General features: G+C 39.0%; 1 protein-coding gene across 1 annotated transcript in view; it reads left to right on the top strand.

Annotated features, from left to right (window-relative positions):
- LOC123984461 (stromal membrane-associated protein 1-like) overlaps nt 1-13,308 on the top strand; it is an 80,594-nt gene that overhangs the window by 37,220 nt on the left and 30,066 nt on the right. The window contains exons 5-6 of the mRNA XM_046071374.1: nt 8,605-8,673; nt 12,489-12,566. Of these exons, the coding sequence (XP_045927330.1) occupies nt 8,605-8,673; nt 12,489-12,566 (147 nt within the window). The remainder of the gene's footprint in view (nt 1-8,604; nt 8,674-12,488; nt 12,567-13,308) is intronic.

Below are 13,308 nucleotides of genomic sequence, written 5' to 3'. Positions count from 1 at the left end.
TAAGTAAGGGGGTTCGAAAAATCCCTTCATTCACATGCTGTGTTCCTTTCACCACCACAGGCAACAAGAGCAAGCAGTCGTTTGATGCCTTAACAGTTACAGAGGGAGAAGGATGGAAATGGAGAAAGATGAAAAATGGACAAAACATTTTTCTGCTAGTTTCCACCCTCAGGTGGTTTAGAGAGCAAATGAGGAGTAGAGGAAGGCAGTGAGGACGGAGAGGAGATGGGTTGATGTTAAAGATGTCACTCCTTTTTCTGCAAATTCTTTTTCTCTGGCTGTTCTAACAATTCGATGCTAAGGAGTGCTTCCTTTTAGCTAAAATATTGTGACAAAAGCAAATGCCAGGAGTGCGTGTTCAGTGGTGTAACACACTCTATTGCTAAAACTCTGTAGCCTGGTTCCAGACACACACACCTCCATTTTTTTAGCGATTGAAAAAGTATAATGAATACTGAAGTGAAAACTAAATTCAGTCTGATTATCAGGCAAGGAGTACACGGACTTTGGCAACAATTTGAATGAACAACAGATACAGTAGTTCATGTCCCCTTGAAGGAGTGGATAAATTGTTCAGATGTTTGGACTTAGCAATAGCATAAGTTGGTATATGGGCATTGGCTCAAGTGGCGAGTGTGGTCAGGGATTTTCCAAGCGACAACAATTAGAAGTAAATAAACAAACAACAAAAAAAACCATATCACGACTCATAGAAAATTATTTAACCATCCATGGAACTATTTGATTTATTGGAGACGTGTACGTCTTTGATCCTTACACTTTGTTTCTTTGCAAAGTTAAACTAAAACTACAGTTTATTGCAACGTAGGTTAAAAGTTTGTTGCTCTGGCCATCTGCTTTTGGTTGTGATAGCTCATCAAAGTGAATGCTAACATCTGGAAATGCGGCAATAGCGTTAAAAATACTTTAGTTAATCAGACAGGTTTTTTTTTTTAAACAACCCAGGTTAGACCAACTTCTTTGGAAGACAAAAACGAAGGCAAACTAAATTGTAATATTACAATTCAAACTGTTGATGGTGAACCTCCAGCAATGTGGGCCTGTGATGGTCTGCGTGAGTTAAACACCTAGGTGTGTCGTCCACCCTGCTGTCTGCATGTTGTCATTTTGAAGTATATCAAGGCCTTCAAAAACAGTTACCATTCCTCATCTAAGGCTGCATTCTGTCTGTACAACGCAACTGCCCCACAACTCCCTCCTTCCCCACTGTGTCTGCTCCGACAAATGGCGTGCACATAACTCAGAAGAGAGCTCGTGATCTGGTGGATTTTAGGTGTAAGAAAGGGAATTTGTGATGATAGCAAGGTAGAGGAGGAAGAGAGCCACATGTGTAATAATGGCCTTTGTGAAGCTTTTTCGTTCACCGCGGCTCCATCTACAGCAGAACTGTGACAACAGCTGCTGTAGAGTGACGTCAAAGTTGCATCAGTTCCGACCTGACTGTCCAGACTCAGGTCGCATTTAGAAAAGATCCGTTCTGTATCAGATTTGGACCACACATGGAAGTGACCCAATTCCAAACTGGAAAAGATCAGATTCCATGTGACTTTCACACTGTCATAAAAAGATCAGATCTGAGTCACATATGAGCAAAAAAATCGGATTTAGGTCACAGTGGCCTGCAGTCTGAACGTAGCCGAAGTAAACCAATTGTGCCATAGTTTTGCAGTTGGTGAAACTGGGACTACTGGTTTGTTGTTTTAATGAGTGAGTACGAGGACGAGAAGCAATATTTTGGAAAGGGGGGCGCTGAACTTCTTTGGGGGGCGTTTGTTGGTTGGAAACTCTAGGGCGAGTTTAAACTAGAGATTCACAAGAATACGAGTTTAAACTTTAAACTACTTGCAAAAAAACTGTGGTCTGCAACATTAAAACCTGCCAGTTTGGTCCACTGCGACTGGACGAGACTGTGTATTTTTTCTCCGTCAGCTACTTCCTGCTGCCTTCACGGGAACGGGAAGTCAGAGTATCATCTCTAAAATTTTACCCACATGGCGTTTACTGTGTAAACTCTGGAAAACTGACGCTCTCTTTCTTGGTGGAAAAGTGTTTTTTTATCTGAGGAATAAACCGTGAACGTCTTGTTATCGCAGTGGTTACACATTTACAAGTGATATTCTGCTGGGATATCCTCCTTGTCTCATTCAGGTTTAGACGGCGAGGGGATACTTCCAGCGAATCAGTAATATAATGCAGTATAAGGCATGTAGTAAAATATTATGAATTCTCTTTAAATAGGCTAATGACCTTAGTTTCCTATTACGACTTTTTTTCTTTACATGTCAGAGAACACAGATAAGTGGGAGAGATTCTGAATGTGCAGAATGTTTTGAACATGAGCAGATAAGTTACAGTGTTTCCCGTACGTTCATTTATTTGTGGCGCCCACCACAAAATCAACGCTGACCGCCACACATTGATTTTTGATTTTTTTACTAGGCCTATTTAAAATCGTATTTGACTGCAGAGCTGCAGGCAGCGCAGATTCGTGCAGCACATCCTCTCGCTCGGCCCTCTCTCTCTCTCCCTCGTGTCCCAGCTATTAAAAGTTATTAGCAAGCATGTAAGGGACCTAGCTAATAAGGAGAGCTAAGTTAATGTTAAAATACAGCTGGGTTTTCGAGGCTAGCATGCTGTATATAGCTGCGCCACAGTTACTGTCATGCTGTGGGAAACACTGAGTTATGAGATAAGTTACTGACAGATGAGCTAATAAAGTCCAGTCAATAACTGAATTAAAATACTCACTGAGATTAAAAGGGGCCACAAACACATTTATAGGTTAAGTCTTACCTCCTCTTTTGGGGGGAAGTAATCATGTGTTGACTCAGCAGGGATGATATTAAATAAGTTTATCTACAGGAGAAAAATATTTAAAAGCAATAAGAATGCCTGAGAGCCTCATTACATTATATTCTATTATAATTATACATTTTGAATTGTCACCTGCCATCTGAATTTTTAGACTGAGAAGGCAGAAATTGGAGGAGAATTTTTCACCAGAATGCAGGAAATTAAGTGTTTAATGCTCAAAATCGTCTGGGGGAGGACCCCCATACCCCCCCACTTATTAAGTGTCCCATCCAAAAAAACAGTACCTGGCTTCACACACAGTTTCTGGGAGGAACATTCACTTATTAGTTAAATATAATTACTTTTCACATGGCTTTTTTTGTTACCTTTTCCATGTTTTTAATAACAATAGTAACAATTAAAAAATCATCAAAAACATTTTTTGATGGGGGGCAGTAAGGGACCTGGATAATGGATAGGGGGGGTGCTGGCCCAAAAAAGGTTAAGAACCACTGTTTTAAGTAATTGAGTTGGATAAATCTCCATTTTATTTACTTTCTTTTGTCATGGAAGTATAATTCAGACCATTTTAAACCATGAAGTTATTCTTTCCTAATTTTCCTTTATACCGTTCTCTGAAATAAATCTTTATATTAAATATTTCATACTTCATAAGGCTACTCTTACATTTAAACCCCAAAACAGACGTGTTTTTAGTTTTTTAATGACCTGACTACTTTCACTATTTTTTGGAATAATCAATCTGTTCAGCTGTCGTGTGGAAAGGATGTAAGTGGAGACGAGGCACAAAACGTGAGGGAGGTAGTGAGGCAATGAAGAGCCAGATGGCAAAGAATAAACAGGGAAGTGATAAAGACAAGGCCAAGGTCGCATCAGAACGGTTCGGTTAAATCTGTTAACTGACGTGTCTCATCACAGGTCGGAAGAAATTCTGTGGTGAAGCAGCTGATGGGATTTTTGTCCGACTGGATTGGTATTGATTCTGAAGACAGACTGGAAATGGCACTAATTACTGTTGAAAGTGTGTGTTAATTTTTTGGTAATGGCCTGCTTTCATGATAGATTTTGTGTGAACCAAGCTGTAGAAAACATAAGCCAGGCTTTTCAAAATCTCGAGTCTCACGAACATGAAAGTAGTCAAATGTCATGCATGCAAGTTTTGTATTGGGAATGATCTTTCTTTAATTCTTCTCCTTTCTATATCTCCCTCCTGTCTCTATCCAATTTGTTTCTCTATCCTTGATAATCTCTGTCAGTGGAGAAATCAGGAGAAATACATATCGAGCTTGGCTGCATGACATCCAATAAACACAGGCAGACATATGTGAAATGATGTGAAAGGGTTCTCTTGTAGTGATAACCCATATAAATGTGTCACTGAATTTTTAGCTTTTGTTTAGTTTAGCATAAAGACTGGGAGCAAGGGGAAACAGCTAGCTTGGCTTGGTTCAAAAGTACGCTTACCACCATCTTTAAAATTCACTAATTACTATTCTGTATCTCCTAAAACAAAAAAGGCAAGACTACTAAAATGTAGTTTTAGGGGCATTTCTTTAGCTATTTCTTAATAGTAATTCAAATAGTTTACCCATCTACCCAGCACGGTACAAGAATCCAGGAAGTCACAAATGGTTTGTGAATGGATCAAACAAACATACTGTACATACGAAGATGCAACGTTGAGACTGAAGTTCACCCCATTTGGTGACGATTGTCTCAAAATTGGCTGGGAAATTGGGAGTAAGAATAACAATTTTTTTTTTTAATTAATGCACCTTTGAAGTGCCTGAAAACTTGGTTTTAAATCTTAAAGTGGCTGTAATTAAAGAAGTTACGGATAATTTCACTGTTTTGGTTCACTCAACGCTCTCATAGCGTTATTTTTTTCAGCAAAAAAGCTTTAAAGGTTCAGTGTGTAATATTTCTGAGGATCTATTGACAGAAATGCAATCTAATATCCATAACTATGTTTTCAGTGGTGTATAAAGACCTTACATAATGAACCGTTACATTTGTATTACCTTAGAATGAGCCATTTTTATCTACAGAACCGCGGGCACCCCCTTCTATGGGGGTCGCGGTATTTTGTCGTCATGTTTCTACCATAGCCCACAGGGAACAAACAGCGCTACAGAGGGTGTTTCGTCACCACAGCGTTCTTCTTCTGCTTGTATAATTCCGGCAGTGTAGATGCCCCTCACTACATTAATGTGGGACAGATGTTTTTAAAGCGCTGCTGAAGTTGTCTGTTTTCTGCTGGACAGGTAATTAACTTAAGTTTGTCAGACTTTAGTGATGCAAATGAAAGCTGTTGTTTGACAGCTTTGGCTTGAAGCTGGCTATAATCACAGAGAGCCGTGAGGTGTTTCCCCTGTCAGTGGTGTGAAAAAACATGGTGTAAAATATGTAGTTGCATTAATTTCATGTTGCCTACTTATTCTCCAGCCTGTGGGTTGGCTTTGCGGTTATGTTAGCGAGACAATCAGCTGATCAGTAACGTTAATTGGCAATAAAACTGGAACGTTAGCTTAGAGCATGGAAGCATCAGCTAGCTAAACTTTTACTGCCCTGGTAGAAAAAAGATGTAAGGTTAGTTACATTGGTTTATTCTCCAGCGCTGGTTTTGGCTTGTGGTGTAAAATATGTAGGCTAGTTGGATTAAGTTCATGTAGTTAATCTCTCTCTCCAGAGCTCTGTCTCATGAAGGTAACAAAACCAAAACAATCAGCTGAACACTAATTGGCAATAAAACAACAAAGCTCAGATCAGCCAGCTAAACTTTTACTGCGCTGGTAGAAAAAATACGTAGTTGGATTGTAATTTCATGTAGTTCTTCTCCAGCGTTCTGTTAAGACTTTTGTTTTAAAAAAAACAACAGGTTTTACTGAATAATTAAGTAAATATAATTTCTTAATATATCTATCTAAAGAAACCTGATTTCTTGACTGGCAACACTCTGCTATCTCTTAGAGGACATCTTTTGTCCTGTGTCAGGCACCGTAGCCATACTACTCACTTGGATAGGGAAGGGGGGTGGGTGCAACTCACAATCCTCACCACTAGATGTCACTAAAACGTAAACACTGAACCTTTAAAAACCAATTGTGTGCTACCTCATAGGCAACATACAGACACATAGCAGCTTAAGAGGGGTTGGTGGAGACCAAAAAGAGAGTGAATATTAGACTTACATTCATCACAGAAACATGACTTTAAATGATAATATTGATCCATAACTGCTGGGTGTGTAGTAACTGTTAACTAACAAGTTCACCATATCAAATTAAAAAGTGCTTTTGTGGGAAATGTACAGAGCTGTACCAAATGTCTTTTTATTTTTATGTTTTATTTTACATTTGATGCTTCTATTGAGGTCACCAAAATCCTCAATTTGGATAAAGTAATTCATCATATTAAATTAGTTAGTCTTTTTTGTTTAGTATTTATTTTCTGATTGTTTCACGGCCGTTACTTTCTAAAGCACTAATAAAGAAAGAAATGTTGGGCTGCAGTCCACTTTCATTCGAGGGGCGCTATTTTCCCACCCTGTTGTTCAAAACATGTTTTTGCTGCCCTAAGTTGCAAACTTGGCATAAACTACTGATGACAAACACAACAAACCATGAATTTAAAATGTATATGAAATGTATTTATTTCATTATAAAGGTACCTACATCACAGCAATAATCTAATTTACTGAATATAAAGTTTCTCACCACCTCATAATGATATTGAAAAATGAGAACAAAGAAGCAGCAAGGCAGTACACTCACTATGTCTGCATGTACATCACAGCATAATCAAATTTGCTGAGTGTAATGTGATCCTGCCTGAACAGCATCTGGGACCTCCCAGATTGGGACGGGCAAGTGTTTTAATGCTTTTTGATGTCTCAATATTTTGGCATGTGATTACTGTAAGCCCCACAGCTAAAGCAAGTGGGCGTTTGTGCTGTGAAATGGTCAAATGAGTCTTGCTGAGTTAGGGGGTGTGCGTGTAGGTGTGGCGCTGTCCACAGTATTGAAACGGAGTGGAGGAGATTGATAGGTAGCAAGACAGACAGAAGTGTCAGACTCATGGTTTGTCAGCCTGCTTGCTTTTCATGGTTATAAATAGAACTTTCGGCCCTAATTATTTTTTCAGCAAACCACAGAGAGAAGCAAAGACAGGAAAACTGAAGGGACAGTCAATGAGAGAGTGACAGCCCTGCAAACCATGCTGATTTTATGTGATTATTGTTCAGCTTATGCTCTGATTAATTCATTCAGACATCCATTTTATTAACGGACACACTGTGACCTACACTGTATATTTAGGCTACTGCCAGACTGACAACAAACTCGCTCGCTTTAACCGTCACTTTCTGCCACTCGCGCTCTCTCATTTGCTTACCCATTCACTCGCTACGAACACACACTGCACTCCTTAAAAGACCTGACATTAAATCTCTCTTATAACAGCAGCTGTCTCTAAACTTAGATGTCCTTTGATGAATGAGGAGAGGAAGCTAGCAAAGCGTGTGGTAAAAATCAGTAGTTCCACATTGACATTAATAATTGAATGAAATTTTAGTAGCAACTCTCATAATTCAGCAGCGGTGATAAATATAGGGGAACCATGTCTCTGTAATGTGGACGTCAACATTACCTTATCAACTAACATTCATATAATTGATTTTTAAAATCTGAGAATCAAAAAAATTAATAAATCCAGCTTTAATAGTAGAGCATATTTACAGTATAAACCTTGTTAGTGAACTATGAGGGCAAGAAACAACAACAACAAAAAAAACATCCAAAAACAAAATAATCGTTCAATAATCGTAATCGAGGTAAAATGTTCAATTAATTGTGAGTGAATGATTGTAAGTGAATTCGTTCAGCCCTACTTCAGGCACTGTGTGCGTTGTGTGACGTTCTCTCTCCCCCTGACCGGCGGAACAGTAGCCTCTCTGTGCAAAGCATTGCATAACGTTGTTACCCATTTTAGTCATTTTGAGTCACGACCCTAAATTCTGGAAAGACTGCTCCGTAACATTAAACATAAGTAAATAAGCAACAAACAAAGGTTGGAAAAAAGCAGATATTAGGTATTATTTAAGAGTTTAACACTCATAAACTGATCTGCTTCTGACTGCGAGGAAGTGGTTTGATCACATTTGACAGTGGCCTGCTGACAGTGCTTTTTTTTTTTTTTTTTTTTTTTTACCTTTCTGACTTCAAAGCTTTTCACATTTGTCTAACTTCTTCTTCTTCTTAAATGACTGTAGGGTCAGGAACACCCTCACCCTGTTTGATCACAGTTTCCTACTCTACAAAACACTTTTTGACGAGCAGAGAAATAAAAAAACAAAAAAGGCTTGTGAAAGCAACCATCTACCTCTGCTGATAGACTGCAGAGTTCAATTCAAGCCTGCTCTCAGTCCGTCTAACAGGTCAACGACAGGTTAATAGAGGTTATTCCTACGCTCCATAACTGTGTGTGTGTATGTGTGTTTGGGTATGTGAGCCCTTATTTTTTCTTGTGCAGCTTGGAGGCTGAATATAACCTTAGCTTGCAGCATCTACTGAAGCTGCGTACTCTGCTGTAGCTGAGAAAATCCTCCTTCATTCCTCTAATTAACTCTGCTCTCTCTCTGCTTCTCTTTACTCCCCCCGCGATGTTCTTTCTTCTCACTCTGTTTTCCTTGTTGTTTCTGTCTATCTTCATTTTTCTTCCTCCCTTGTCTCTGTCTCTCCGTCTAACCCTCTGAAATTCTCTGTCTTCCAGCAGAAGTCCTCTGAAGCCGCTCCTCCCTCCACCTCGCCGTCCTCACTGGCTGACAAGAGCAGACAGGAGGTAAAGATCTTGTCTATACTCTATGGTGTTGGGTTGTTTTGCCGTGGCCGTTCTGTTGCCATGTTCTTCTAGGTATGTTGTGGTGTTGTCACAGTTTTGTTGGGTAGAGTTAAAGATCGGAACAGTCCATTAGTCAGTGAAATTGCAGATTGTTAGCCTTATAGATTTTCTCCCCTCAAAGTCCTATTGGAAACACTAAATGGGATGATGCCTGTCTTTAATTTTAGTCTCATAGATTATTTAACCGTATAAAACACTTGCTGTCACAGGGCTGGAGTTAGAGTCCTTGTATGAAAGCTTCAGGCAGCCACGTAAAAAGGGTCATAGTTACATTTGCTAAACTCAAATGAAACACTAAACATTTTGTCGCAAACATTGCAAAATTAATGCTTTGTTCATTATGTTGCTGGTCTGACAACACTTTATCAAATCCAGCATCAAATCATCTTATTAAATGCAAAGCCTTTCAAATCCCTTATTGAATCTAATTAGCTTTAGCTTTTTACATATGCACGCTAATAAAGTTGTAAATGACTAAAACTCAAAGATCTGTAATCAGCTTTCTATGGATGAGAAGGCAGAAACACTGCACTTCTAAGTGGCAGCCTGATTAATGTTCACAAACGCTACACCCTGAAATTGAGATGCGGATGAAATGCTGTTTAAATGTATTGTCACAAATTGAAATAACAGATGTAGCTTACTGACTTTTACAAAGCTTATTTTTCATGAGCTACTTGCTCTTAATACTGGAGGCCCTGAAGCAGAGCTATTTAGATGATAAGCTTAAAATATTGATACACTCAGTGACACGAAATAATCAACTATAATTTCTCTGTTGGTTGTGCTGAACTACGAAAACTTGTTTCTTTGCCCTCACAGACAGTCTTTGGTTAGGTACAGTTAGGGCAAAAGTAGTGGGACTACTTTTAAACATCCCATTCTAAATTTATAGGCATTAATATGGAGTTGGTACCCCTTTGCAGCTATAACAGGAAGGCTCTTCTAGGAAGGCTTTCTACTAGGGTTGGGCGATGTCCACAAAATTTCCATCGGATGACACATTGGGATCGGATGCGCGTGGGGTTGAAGCAGTCATTTTATGTGCATGTGTTCTCGCATAGACTTCACTCGGTAAAAAAAATTGGTAGACTATTAACTTACGTTACAAGTCGCGGTGGATATTTTAAGCACAGACCAGGTAAAGCAGCAGTGAACACACAGGGTGCAGATTTTGGTTTCAGTTGTTTGATAGGCTATGTCATTAATAAGCTGACATGTGGCTCACCTGCTGCCGTGATAACGGATCGCACGCAGGTGGAAATATACGGAAAAAAGACGAGTTCTCAGTCTTTTATGCGACTTTATAAAACATACAGCTGATGGAGAAAATGGAGCAGAGGTGGGGAGAGTAAGCCGAGAAAATTGAAAATTTTAGATTTTTTTGCTGTCATCGTCTGTCGGCCCAACCCTTCTTTCTACAAGATTTTAGAGTTTGTCTGTGGGAATTTTGCCCATTCATCCAGAAGAGCATTTGTGAGGTCAGAAACTGATGTGGGACACGAGGGCCTGGCTTGCAATCTCCGTTCTAGTTCATCCCTAAGGTGTTAGATATGGTTGAGGTCAGAGCTCTGAGCGGGCTAGTCAAGTTCTTCCGCACCAAAATGGGACGACTATTTCTTTATGTCAAAAGTGATGCTTAGTGACTGCTGACAATGAGAAGCCTGCCACCTAAATGTTTTCAACATTACTTCTTGCTTAAAAAAAAAAAGACTGAAGACAGATGAAAGGTTGAAGATAAATTAGCATTGGAGCTTAACAAATCCCAGTATTTTGCCAACTGTGATAATATAATAATATCTATATCTATATCTATATATATATATATATATATATATATTATATCAGAACATAACACTATTCACAATACAACCTAAAAGTAAATTGGCAGTCAACTGATTTTTTAAAATTAATTTCTTTTAAATCTTGCTGCACTTTAATCCTGTAATGATTTTGAGTTGTTTTTGTGTTTTTGGATTATTCTCTTTTGCTTCTCTTGTTACCTGGATCAGTCACGGTCAAATTATTAATCTGCCATGGTTGACTCTGCCCTTGGCTACATTCCCTGCACATAGATGAACTAACAGCAGCAAGAGTAGGTATTTATTAAGTGTGTTCAGACTGGAGCTGTGTCTGACGACTCCCTTGTTAACACATTTAATATTACCTATATAGTAGACACTCAACAGTTTACTCCGTAGTGAGCAGTAAATTGAGATTTTGGACGCTTATGAATTAGGGTTGGTCCATTGAGCCCTCTACCATCGTAAAATTGTGATTTTAAAGCTACCAGACAGCACAAAAATGCTGATAGATGCTGATTGATTCACGGAAGGAAAAACAGCTAATTTAATCATACTATTTAGCGCTGTTGTTTAGAAGTGCATTGCCAGTCTCTACCAACCATAATCCTGTGCAGGGGGTCAGTGCTCCTTTGAGTCACGCTGGCCATACAGACATGAACTGATTAAATAACCAAAGTTAGAAACACAGCTAATGATATGTGGAGGAGGATCCCAGCTGTAATTTGCTGTGTTTCATGAGAGATGATCAGATGGGAGTATAATAGCCTGCTAATGCTGCTGGAGCAAATTGGCCAATGCTAGCCTCATTAGCTCATAGTTAATAGAGTCAGAGACTTGGTGTCTGTTAGAGCCTCAAAGATAATAAACTTGCTGATGGATATGTCAACAAAAATGCAGCCAAAATGTAGCCTGTGCGCTGAAGATGAACAACCGAGAAAATCAATCTGGTTTAAACAGATTGAGGCCAGGATCTGTAATACTGTTCATCTGTTCATATACAACAACACTCATATATATATATATATATATATATATATATATGCATGCAAGCCTTGACATATGACCCAGGTTTTCTCTGATATTTTTTAAATGTGTTAGTAAAAGTAAGTAAAAAAAACTGACCTAATGCATGCTCACAAACGATAGTGAGTAAAGTAATGGTAAATGCTCTCTCTGTTCATCCTGATTTGCCGGATTTGTCATTATATTTGTCGTAATATTGATGGTTATCTTGTATTGTTTAGTATGTTCTCAAGACAAATAACCGTCTGAGCATAAATAACTATAAACACATAGCCAGTAATTGCAAGTAATTGCATTGAGAATGGAGACATAGGGAGATACTGAGAGAAACGGACTGTTATTGTTACCAGGATAGCTAGATTGTAGGCTTCACCCGCTAAGCTAAAGCTTCTCTCTTTGGCATCCTGACAGCCATTAGCTAAAGCCTGTTGGTGGCTGGCATCCGCTCCGGCTCATTTACATATAACAAAGCAAGAGAGAACCATTAACCTGAAAACACTACATCAGCTCTCCGTGCGCTAATAATGTCTGCGCATTAAAACTGCATTGTGAGTGCATTAAAATCACATTAAGGAATGAGATCTGATTGTTTCCAACCTGCTATGAGGTGCAGAAAATCTTTACCATTAGGCCTCATGTTTCCTCCTACAGAATATTATAATGGTTGTCGAAGGGTGAATTAATGAAGAAAAGTGCCTTCTTTCTGCATGCTTAAGCAGTACGATATGCTAATTATTGTATTGCAGGACAGGAAAATGTCAGTTTTCACTGTTGAATATTGTAGAATTTATTTCACGCAGTTTACTGTTGAGTGTAGATACATAAATACATTATTTAGTAATATGAACATAAACTAAAAAGTATAGGCTGTATATGCTGATGCAAATATGCCACTGTCTTACACCATCTTTCCTCTTTTCTTCACAGAAGGAGCGAGAAAAGAAAAAAGAGGAGAAGAAGAAAGAGAAGGATGTTGATAGAGTGGAGAGACACAATAACACAAAGGTACGTTCGCAAGTAACCTGGAAATCAGTGATTTGTTTATATTAACCTGGCATAGGTTAAAGATGATTCACCTGTCACCTGTTGTTACTGTGGTATCTACAGGTCCCAAAAGGCTGCAAACACTTGAGCTGCTACTTTGACAGAAATGCAATAGAAGAGCACTTGGTGGATCTGTTTGCTTGCAGCCAAACACACTCCTTTTGTTAAATTAGAGAAGAAGTGGATTTGATTGAAGATGTGATTTCGTGCTGCCATTGGCGCGAGTAGTTTTCCACACAACAGCAGTTGAGCGTAAAGCTTCTTACCTTGCTGAGGAGTCATCTGCAGCTTTAACTCTAGCTACATATTTTGCTACACAGTTCCACAGCATGCTGCCTTACAACAGTTACATCATATTTTGTGTTTTGATCTGCTGGACACATCAAAACAACCAATATTCAGTTAATAGAGGCTTCAGCACTGTGCCGGAATCCTATGGTGAGTCTGATGTGTGCCACAGGCATCAAATGATGTGTGTCAGTTGACGTGATGTCATGTCATTTACCGTCATTTAATTTGGAACAGTCCTTTTGAATTATGGGTAGTAAGTACCCAATGCACTAGTACCAATACTCACAAAATGGATTATGGTAAATGGACTACGGCTGCAGCTAATTATGAATTTAGGATTCGAAGCTTCTATAGATTATTTCAACGATTCATCGATGCGTCGTTTAAGAAGTACCCCCCCCCCCCCCCCCCC

Source organism: Micropterus dolomieu, linkage group LG15 (assembly GCF_021292245.1).
Source record: "Micropterus dolomieu isolate WLL.071019.BEF.003 ecotype Adirondacks linkage group LG15, ASM2129224v1, whole genome shotgun sequence".
NCBI lineage: Eukaryota > Metazoa > Chordata > Actinopteri > Centrarchiformes > Centrarchidae > Micropterus > Micropterus dolomieu.
This window is presented reverse-complemented; position numbering and strand designations above follow the sequence as displayed.